The sequence below is a fragment of the Schistocerca serialis genome, chromosome 4 (assembly GCF_023864345.2).
Source record: "Schistocerca serialis cubense isolate TAMUIC-IGC-003099 chromosome 4, iqSchSeri2.2, whole genome shotgun sequence".
NCBI classification, from domain to species: Eukaryota; Metazoa; Arthropoda; class Insecta; order Orthoptera; family Acrididae; genus Schistocerca; species Schistocerca serialis.
This window is the reverse complement of record NC_064641.1, coordinates 394542740-394554211: the sequence shown is the minus strand read 5'-3', so window position 1 is coordinate 394554211 and position 11472 is coordinate 394542740. Positions and strand designations below refer to the sequence as shown.

General features: G+C 46.2%; 1 protein-coding gene across 1 annotated transcript in view; it reads left to right on the top strand.

Annotated features, from left to right (window-relative positions):
• Window positions 1-288: 288 nt before the first annotated feature.
• LOC126474913 (phosphatidylinositide phosphatase SAC2) overlaps window positions 289-11472 on the top strand; it is a 373240-nt gene continuing 362056 nt past the window's right edge. The window contains exon 1 of the mRNA XM_050102409.1: window positions 289-483. Coding sequence (XP_049958366.1) covers window positions 354-483 — 130 coding nt within the window. The 5' untranslated portion in view covers window positions 289-353. The remainder of the gene's footprint in view (window positions 484-11472) is intronic.

Sequence of the window (11472 nt, the reverse complement as noted above, 5' to 3'; positions counted from 1 at the left end):
TGCTGTACGATATTGTGACTATACCTGCATCATGTAAGTGAGGCAAAGGACGATACGGAACTACATTAAAAGACTGGCTGGCCAGTGAGCCAGTAGGGTTTTTCCAGAGGTGCGATAACTGTTCTTCTTAAGGAGAGAGGATGCATGTGCAAGTTTTCGTTTCCTGTGGTAACGTAAATGTAGTGAGCAGATCCAGAAGTTTTTTAACACTACCGAACAAACGATCAATTAGTAAACATCGATGCTATATTTTATACTTTGCGGACAGAACATCTTTGCTAACGCCCCAACATTGTTTCAAATATGGCGGCACACTAATTGACATTTGGGTTTGACAGACGAAAAGTATATTGATGATGTCTACATATAAAGTTAATGAGTTATCCATTGAGTTATTTCGCACAGATCAGTATTACATTTTTATGAAAGGGGAATATGGCTTATGGTGGAACCGTCACACTGGCATTTTTCAGGCAAAGTCAGGTATTGTAGTTTACCACTCCCATTTTAAAATGATGCTTTGATGCGTTTGACTTGGTACTGACATTGATTTCTGAATTCATATAAATAACCTTGTATGGTAGAGGGATGCATTACATCTATGTAACACGATGTATAGCACTAATACTCCGCATCAAAATCTGTCCTATGAACTGAGACGTAGTCGTTGTTTACTCGGAGGCTTATTGGCAGAAAGGATCTGCAGAGGCAGGAATGACGCATATGTTTTAATGTTCAGTTAAGGCCATTTCTGATGTGCATCTGGTGATATCGAATAGTGTTATTGATTGACGCATGCCTAATGTGTGTCGGTTTTTCGGCAGTTTGGTAGTTGAAAACTTCCGTGAACGTAATGGTTGCGTAATTAAGTCACAGAATAACGTAAATAACCACTACAGTCGTTGGCAAATTTGCTAAGCTGAAGTGTTGCTTATAAACATTAGGAAGTTCTCTCAAGCAATTTAGATTGTGTACATTCATCCAGAGTGTAAGGCGCTCAGAAGATTGCTAGCTGGAGTTGTGTAATGAGACTGATTCATTTGAACTTAAAATCTGAAATGTTATCGACGGTTGTGGTACATTTAGAAGAGGCTTTAGGGAGGCTAAGAGTTATCACCTCATTTCTTGAGGAATTTGCTAAGCATCTGTTAATACTCATCACACTATTTCTTTTTTGAATAGGATGGCACCATAGGTAGCACATTGAACTTATATTTAGGACATGGGGTATTCACATCCCTGCCTCTCAATTTGGGTTGAGATATTCTCTAGTTTCACTAAATTTCTTTGATACAAATGCCAACATGGTTCCTGTTATAAGGATATGACAAGTTTTCTTGCACTCTCTGAACTGCTTCAGTCCTAATGACTTCATTATTAAAAATTATGCTTCTTTCCTTTTTCTTTTGGTTTTTTTATTTTTCATTTACATGTCAAGTTCTGTAGGAGCAAATCTCAAAGGTCATGGAACAAGTCAGTACATGAGATTACAACATAAAAAGTAATAACAGATAAAAAATGTTTATGAGCCCGAAAAAAGTCAGTCCACAAGTTTAAGTAAACAAAATCAACAATTCATCAAGAATTAGCTTAATTTTTCAAGGAACTCATCAGATTAGGAGTGATCCATGAGGAAACTTCAGTTTTGATTTGAAATTGTATGGATTACTGCTAAGATTTTTGAATTCGAGTGGTAGCTTATTGAAAATGGATGCAGCAGTCAACTGCACACCTTTCTGCACAAGAGTTAAGGAAGTCTGATCCAAATGCAGGTTTGATTTCTGCTGAGTATTAAGTGAGTGAAAGCTGCTTATTCTTGGGAATAAGCTAATATTTTTAACAAGAGGCCAATGTTAAAAACCTTGACTCGTGAACAGGGGTCAACAAGAGGTTGGAATAGTAAAAATGGCAGCATTAAGTCTTTGAACAAGATCCTGAAAGTGAGCTTTCCACATCTCATTCCCAGTCACTGCTTACATCACCAGATTGTCAACATTATCTGCAATCAGATTTTGATGACAGTGTAGATGGAAAGCTGTAAACTATATGCTGTGCTTAAGAGATGTTATGTAGACTATGTACTGTCCCCTGCAGCATGTTTTGTTTTTTCCAGGTCCTCACCAAATCATCTATGTAGATGTTAAATTGCACAACAGACACGCATGTCTAGTTCTCTGGTTTATATCTATCTCTTGATGATAACTATTCTCTATTTCTATGATGAATAAAGGCTGAATCCCTTGGTTAAAGAGTTTTGGATGGCCTCTTTTCAACATTAATACTCGTAACTTCTGTCGATACAAGTAAATCCTTCCTTGAATCACATGAAGACTGTGTATACATGATGGCATAGTATATGAGTATATGATTACCCTTTTTACAAACCTTTTTATACTGATAAACTGTTAAATGCCATTTCTTGCCTTCTATGTGTATTACGTTCTGTTACTTGTATGAAGACTCCCAGGACTCATGATCTACACTCATAGCATCATTTCTGTAAAGAGTGGACAAAATTTTAATGTGTGAAGAATTTCCAAAAACCAGCAGCATTTTCAGAGGGAAGAATTCATTTTTCGAGCGCCCCCCTCCCAATCCCCGTAAGATTTTTCTGCTACATCTAAGTTTATATCTGAAGGATAAGCTAGTGGAAAATGGACACATGATATAGGCCTACTCCTTGCAGAAACAAAGTCAAATCCACTGAGATAAGGATTGAAGCTTCATGCAAGAATATTTGGGCAAGGCTCAGTATCAAGGGTGACTGTAAATTTATAAATGGAATCCTTCTGTTGATTAACAGACTTGGCCACAAATATAATAGCAAATTTCTAGAAAAATCTCGGCTCCTAGTGCCTGTATTCCCTTATTGTAATGTTTACCAGTTGTTTTTGAAAAGGCAATGTACAAGAGGGTAGTGGTGCATCTTGGTACATATAATTTGTTGCCTAATTTGCAGTATGGGTTCAGGAGAGGAGTATCCACATAAAAAGCAGTCTACTTTTTTTGCCTGTGAGGCACTATCAGGGCTAAACAATAGGTAAGAATTTTTCTTTGATTTAATAATAGTATATGCTTGTGTGGACTGTGAAATACTTCATCATATGGGATTAAGAAAAGAGCTCAACAATGGTTCACATATCTGGGAAGTAGGAAACAAAAGGTTGTTATTCAGTGTCGATAAACATTTAAGAGATTCGACACTGTAATGATGGAAACTGTTGGGGAGAGGTTGGCATGCCACTGTTTTGCTCGGAGCTTGTTGCTTTTTTGATGTATACATCATCATCAGTGTTCTGTCAAAAGGCAGGTTTTCACATGGTAGTTCTCCAGGCTGTCCGGTCTTCTGCCATCCTCTTCAGGTCTGCATAATTTCCTCTTTCCTTTGTCGTGTATCATCTTGTATCCCCTTCTTCCTCTGGTCTTCTTCCACAAACCAGTCATTCCAAAGCATCTGCTAGTAAGCGCTCCCTTCTCAATGAATGTCCCAACCAGTTCTTTTTCCTTTCTCTTACAACCTTCAGCAGACATCTTCCCTCACCAACCCTTTCCAATACTTTCATTACTCACTCTTTCCATCCAGCTTATTCTCTCAATTCTTCTCCACATCCACATTTCAAATGCTTCTAACCTTTTTTCATCCTCTCATCTCAGTGTACATGCTTCTGCCCCATATAGTGCCACACTCCAGACAAAACATTTGCCAAGCCTTTTCCTTAGACCTTTATCTAATTTGCCACATAATAGTCTCCTCTTTCTGTTGAATGCCTCCTTCGCTATGGCAATTTGAGCTTTCACTCCTGGTGACATCTCAAGTCTTCAGTTATTGTGCTTCCAAGATATTTAATGGCTAATGGTAGATTGTCCTATTTTAATATTGGACTGTCTGTGTCTTGTACTGATGACCATACTCTTTGTTTTTGCTGTGTTTATTTGCATTCCATATTCCACACAAGCTTCATTCAGATCTTTCAGCATGTTATTCACTGCCCACTCACTTTCTGCCACTTATACCATGTCATCAGCAAATCGTATACATTCTATTCTCCTTCCACCAATACATATTCTCCTTTTCCCACCTAAGCCTTTCACAATAATCTCCTCAAGGTACACGTTAAAAAACAGTGGGGAAAGGCAACAACCTTGTCTAACACCTCGTGCAATGCTGCTTCCTTCTGTCATTTCATTTCCAATCCTTATCCTTACTTTCTGGCATAAATACAGATTCTGTGTCAGTCGTCTCTCTTTCCAATCCACTCCTTTCCTCTTCAAAACATCCATCAGCTTGTGCCGCTGACCTCTGTCAAAAGCCTTTTCTAAATCTATAAAAGCAGCAAAGGTTTCTCTACCTTTTTCCATATGCCTTTCCCCTATAGTTCTTGACAGCCAAGGACATCTCTGCAATCCTTCTGTCCAGCTTGCCATATAGCCTTCTATTCAACACTCTCAGCAACACTTCAGCTGCATGAGAAATTAGACTGGTGGTCCTATGATCTTCACATTTTTTAGTGTTTCTCTTTTTCTCTATTGGTATCATAACTGTTGCAAGGAAGTCCTCAGGCCATTCCCCTTGTCATATATCTCGTTATAGAGGTAGACCATTTCTTTTCTTGCCTTGTTTCCCAGACTCAGCAGTTCTGTTGGCAAATCATCAATTCCACATGCCTTCCTATTCGTCATCTCCTTCAGTGCCTTTTCTACTTCTGCTTCCAAGATGGTGAATACCTTTCCATCTTCCGGCACAAATTGCTCCTCTTCAACATTAATTTTTCCTTTATTCCCTCCTCCTTATACAGACATCTGTTCAAAACCTCCTGTGGTTCTTCTGCTAGAGTACCATCCACTCTTTCTATTTCCTTGTTATTCCTCTTTCTTTTACATTCAAAAACTCTCTCACTAGCCAGTCTATACATCATTTCATACTTTCCCTCTTTCTCCATTTTGTCGCATTTCTGTTTTATCCATTTTTCCCTCGCTTCTTCAGTTTCTCTTCTTAATTCATTGTTCAGTTTCCTGTACCTCTTTTTGTCTTCTTCAGTTTCTACCTTTTTTCACTTTCTATGCTCCTCCACCTTTTTCAACATGTTTTCTGTTATCCATTTGTTCCCGGTACTTTAGAGTACTCTGATTCCTGTTACTACTTTGGCAGAGTCTGTGAGTCCTTCCCTCATTTTTATCGATTTATCATTAACACTTTCATCAACACTACCTCTTTCCCATTTTTCCATGAATCTGTTTTCCAAATCTGATGCCTTTCCTACCTCTTTGAGTCTTTCTATGTTTAGTCTTTCTTTTGTTTTACCTCTCCAGACTTTTTTCAACTTCACTTGTATGTATCCCACTACTAGGTTGTGGTTTGAATTTATATCCGCTCCTGGATGAGCTTTGGCAGTCTTCAGATAGTTCCTAAACCTTTTTTGTATCAGGACGTAGGCCAACTGATATCTGTCCCTATTCAAATGTGATATCCATGTGTAACATCTCCTTTTGTGATGTTTAAATAATGTGTTACCCACTGCTAATGAATTTTCTGTACAGAATCTGATTAGTCATTCACCTTTCTCATTTCTTATTCCTAATCCAAATTTTCTTACTGTATCTTCATCTCTTCCTTCACCCACCACTGCATTCCAGTCCCTCATGATGATAATGCAGGCATTTCTGTTTTCTTTCTCAATGAGTTCTTGTATTTTCTCATAATATTCTTCCACTTCCTCATCTCTATGGTGGCTGGTTGGCATATATACCTGTATTGACACCAAATCTTTTGAACTATCCTTCAGTCATATCATCATCAGTCTTCCATCAATATATTGTACCTTCATTACCTTGTTTTTCAGTTTTTGCCCTATCAATATTCCTACTCCATTTTCACCACTCTTGATTTCCCCTGGAATAAAAGAGCTTATAATCTCCCCTTTCTATCTCCCCATTCTGTCCCCATCTCATTTCACACAAACCAAGGGCATCTAATCTGTTCCTTTACATCTCTTGTTTTGCATTCTCTAGCTTTCCTGCTTGCAGCAGTGTCCTCACATTCCATGTTCCAATCCTTATCTTTCCTTCCTTCACTGTCTCTTTCTTCTTTTCAAATACGTCTACTCTCAGAGATCCGAATGAGGGGAAGTTTTAACTCTGGAATCTTTCATATGGAGATACATACCATGTACTGCTGGGGAATGTAATGTGGCAGTTTCCTGTTACTTTCCACATAGGCAGTAGTATGCCCAGCCTAAAATCAGTCCCCCCTGTGGGTTCGGGGGTAAGAATAGGCCCGTGGTGTTCCTGCCTGTCGTAAGAGGCGACTAAAAGGAGTCTCAAATGTTTCGGCCTTATGTGATGGTCCCCTCTCGGGTTTGACCTCCATCTTTCTAAATTATTCCGAAGAGCGAGCCAATTGGGGAAGGGCACCTTACATGGTGCACTGTATCCGTCGTGCATTGAGACCTTTAGCCGACTTTTTCGTCGTTGCAATGGTGTCCCGCTCGTTTTCCGTCCCTTGGGCGGGGATACGTCACTGGGTGCGATTACCACGCTGCACTCTGCAGTGTTGCTTTTAACTGCGACGACGACCTTGGACATTTTTGCACCTATGATCCAGCACAGTAGCCAGTCCGTTGTGGTGGGGCCGCCATGTACCCTGTTGGTTGTAGCCCCCTGACAACACAGGGATCGCTCTACTGATGCCTGCGCCATTAACTCCCCACGTATGCCAAGGAGTAGATGCCCATCTCCCTGGGGCATCAGGACTCCCGGCAATGGACATCCTGCCAAGTGGCTATTGCTGCAGCTGGGTGGCGCCCGTGGGGAGGGCCCTTGGTCGGAGTAGGTGGCATCAGGGCGGATGACCCGCAATGAAGCGTGGTACATCATCTCTCGCTGGCGGCCAGCAGTCTCTAAGCGTTCTCGGGCTCAATTTAATGCTCAAAAGTACGATCCGAAAACCTTCCCCTCTCTGGCCACGCGGTGGGAGGAGCGTAAGTCTCAGGATGGAGGTAATAGTTATTCGCCCCGATTCTTAGTTTGCACGAGAGCTGATGGGGGGTCTTTTCTATCCACAAAGCCTCAGTTCTTGGTCGAGCATTTAGAGGACAAGTTTGGGGAGGTGGAGGGCTTGTCCAAAATGCGCACTGGGTCAGTATTGATACAAACGGCATCCTCCGCCCAGTCACGCAGGTTACTTGCTTGTGACAAGTTGGGGGATGTTCACGTTACCATTACACCACATAAGAGTTTAAATATGGTCCAGGGAGTTATTTTCCATAGGGACCTACTTTTGCAGTCTGATAACGAGCTGCGCGCCAACTTAGAGCGTAGAGGTGTTCTTTTCGTCCGGTGCGTTCATCGGGGTCCGAAGGACAATCAGGTTGCTACCGGTGACTTCATCTTGGCCTTAGAGGGTGATACATTACAGGAGAAGGTCAAGGTGATGGTCTACCGTTGTGACGTCAAGCTCTATATCCCTCCCCCGATGCGGTGCTTTAAGTGCTGGAAGTTCGGGCATATGTCTTCCCGCTGCACTTCCAGCCTCACATGTCGAGATTGCGGACGCACATCACATCCCAATACTCCATGTGCCCCACCTCCCATCTGTGTCAACTGCGGAGAGCATCATTCCCCTTGCTCGCCTGACTGCAAAGTCTTTCAGAAAGAGCGCAAAATCATGGAATATAAGATCCTGAACCGGCTGACCTATACTGAGGCCAAAAGGAAATATGACAGACTCCATCCTGTGAGAATGACATCTTCTTACGCAGCTGCTACAACGACTGTGCTAGCCCCATCAGTTTCAAGACTTCCAGCCAGCTCGATAAGCAGTATGACTCCTCGTGCCCCTTTGCCAGTGGGGGGCTCTACCCCACCGGTTGCTCCTGCACCACCTACCTCAGGAGCAACATCCTCCCACCCATCGGGGACGTCCGTCCCCGCTTCTCAGCCGGAGAAGCGTCTAACTTCTTCGGCTACTCTCGCCCGTAAGAGTTCCCTTGTGACCCTCCCTTCCCAGGGTTCCACCAGCGGGAAGGATGACGGCCGACAGTGGCATAAGTCCTCACCAGCGGCCGGGCGTAGGGCTTCACGATCCTCCTCCGTCCCGGAGACTGAATCGGTGAAGCCTTCCCAGCCGGTGAAACCCAAGGTTCAGCGAGAGAAGTCCAAGAGAAAGACGTCTAAGGCCAAAGAACTTGCGGTGGCACCAACCCCACCGCACCCTTCGCGCTCTGCGTCTGAGGATGAGGCCGAGATTCTAGCGTCCGCTGAGGGCCTTGATCTCGCCAGTCCCTCAGACACCATGGATGCCACTCGCACGGGTACTGAATCGGTGGCAGTGAGAGAACAAGCGGCGTAAATTGCCTTCCCAGTCCTTTCACGCCTTTCTCAGCCATGGACAATATCATCCTCCAGTGGAACTGCAGCAGTTTTTTCCACCATCTAGCTGAGCTCCAACAACTTATCAGCCTCCACCCTTTCTTCTGCATTGCTCTTCAGGAAACTTGGTTTCCAGCAATGCGAACCCCCGCCCTCCGTGGCTATCGGGGTTATTATAAGAACCGGGCAGCATATGAAAGGGTGTCTGGTGGCGTCTGCCTCTATGTCCCTCACACTCTGTACAGCGAGTCAGCCCCTCGCCAAACACCTTTAGAGGCTGTCGCTGTTTGGGTGTGGACGCCACAGGCTGTTACCGTCTGCAGTCTTTACCTTCCACCGGATGGTGATGTCTCGCAGCATGTCCTGGCTGCGCTGATAACCCAATTGCCGCCACCTTTCTTGCTATTGGGCGACTTCAACGCCCATAACCCCCTGTGGGGTGGGTCAGTGGCAACAGGTCGAGGCGCCACCGTTGAGCATTTATTGTCGCAGCTCGATCTCTCGATTTTAAATGATGGTGCCTCCACACACTTCAGTGTGGCGCATGGCACGTACTCAGCCATTGACCTTTCAATTTGTAGCCCTAGCCTCTTACCGTCTGTCCAATGGTGCGTGCATGACGACCTGTGTGGTAGTGACCACTTTCCGATCTTTCTGTCACTACCACAGCGTCACTCTTCTGGGCGCCCTAGCAGATGGGCTATGAATAAGGCTGACTGGGACTTGTTCTCCTCCACTACCGCTATTGAGCCTCTCTCTAATGATGACATTGAGGCGGTGGTTCAATCGGTCACCACCGGCATCGTTACTGCCGCCGAATCTGCCATTCCCCGTTCCTCTGGATCCCCTCAGCGGCGGACTGTGCCTTGGTGGTCGCCTGAGATCGCTGCAGCGATTAAAGATCGCCGGCGGGCGCTACAGCGTCCCAAGCGACATCCCTGCATTGAACATCTCATCACCTTCAAACGGCTGCGTGCGCGGGCCCTCCGCCTTATCCGCCAAAGCAAGCAGGAGTGCTGGGCGTGGTATGTGTCCACCATTGGCCTCCATGTCCCTCCATCGCAGGTCTGAGCCAAGATTCGACGCGTCTACGGCTATCGGCCACCTGTCAGCGTCCCTGCGCTCTCACTGAATGGAGCAGTTTCTACTGACTCCGACGTCATTGCAAACCACTTAGCGGAGCATTTTGCTATGAGTTCCGCTTATGCGAGTTACCCCCAGGCCTTCCGCTCCATTAAAGAGCGGATCGAACGTCGGAGCCTTTCTCTTCGCACGCACACTTCTGAATCCTACAATGCTCCATTCAGTGAGTGGGAATTTCACAGTGCCCTTGCCGCTTGCCCTGATACCGCTCCCGGGCCAGATAGCATCCACTGTCAGATGCTGAAACACCTTTCGGTGGACTGCAAGCGACGCCTCCTTGACCTGTACAACCGTCACTGGATCGAGGGTGAGTTTCCGTCGCAATGGCGGGAGAGCATTGTCATCCCCATTTTGAAACCGGGCAAGAGCCCTTTGGAGGTGGACAGCTACCGCTCCATTAGCCTCACCAACGTTCTTTGCAAGCTTCTCGAACGGATGGTGAGCCGGCACTTGCATTGGGTACTGGAGTCTCGGGGCCTTCTGGCCCCGTCTCAGGGTGGGTTCCGTAAAGGCCGCTCCGCCGCCGACAATCTGGTGAGCCTTGAGTCGGCCATCCGTACTGCCTTTGCCCGCCGTCAGCACCTGGTTGCTGTCTTTTTCGATATGAGGAAGGCGTACAATACGACATGGCGTCGTCATATCCTTTCTACGCTTCATGGAGGGGGTCTTCGGGGCCCTCTGCCAATCTTTATCAGTAATTTTCTGTCGTATCGTACCTTCCGCGTGCAAGTCGCGGCCTCATATAGTTCCTCCCCTGTCCAGGAGACCGGTGTGCCACAGGGTTCTGTTTTAAGTGCCTGCCTGTTTTTAATAGCCATTAACGGGCTCGCTGCGGCCGTGGGAAATTCTGTCTCCGCTTACCTGTATGCTGACTACTTCTGCCTTTACTACAGCTCTACTGGCATTGCAGCTGTTGAACGTCAGCTACAGGGCGCTATCCGCAAGGCGCAGTTTTGGGCTGTAGCTCATGGGTTCCATTTTTCGGCAGCCAAGACCCGCGTTATGCATTTCTGCCGGCGCCGAACAGTCCATCCTGAGCCGCGGCTTTATCTTGCCGACGAACTCCTTGCTGTGGTGGAGACCCACAGGTTTTTGGGGGTGGTTTTCAATGCCCGGTTGACTTGGCTGCCTCATATCCGGCAGCTTAAACAGGCGTGTTGGCGGCATCTAAACGCTCTGAGATGCTTGAGCCACACCCGCTTGGGCGCCGACCGATCTACCCTGTTGCGGCTGTACCAGGCGTTAATCCAGTCCCGTCTGGATTATGGGAGCCTGGCTTACGGCTCAGCATCCCCATCTGCGTTGCAGGTGCTGGACCCAATTCTCCACAGCGGGATACGCCTTGCCACTGGTGCTTTCCGCACCAGCCCTGTGGACAGCATACTAGTGGAGGCAGGTGTCCCTCCACTGCGGTTACGACGCCAACAATTACTGGCTGCTTATGCTGCCCATGTTTTTAGCTTGCCCGGGCATCCAAATTACCGTGTCCTGTTCACGCAGTCAGTCGTCCATCTGCCAGAACGTCGGCCCCGGTCGGGTTGTCCGATCGCCGTGTGCGTCAAAGAGCTCCTCTCTGGGCTTGGGTTTTTCCCTGTTCCACCTTCTTTCTGGGCACCTCTGCGCACGCCCCCATGGTGTGTGCCTCGCCCTTGCCTTCGGCTCGACTTGGCACAGGGCCCGAAGGACTCAGTCCTTCCAGAGGCCTTCTGCCGCCGCTTTTATTCCATCCTGGCCACGTATCAGGGCTCTGGCATCGTTTACATTGACGGCTCGATGGTTGCTGGTCGAGTCGGTTATGCGCTCACTCTAGGGGACCATTCCGAACAACGTTCCTTAGCGGCTGGCTGCAGCGTTTACACTGCTGAGCTGGTCGCCATCTTTCGAGCCCTAGAGTATATCCGCTCCTGCTCAGGTGAGTCCTTTGTTATCTGTAGCGATTCTCTGAGCGGTTTACGAGCTCTC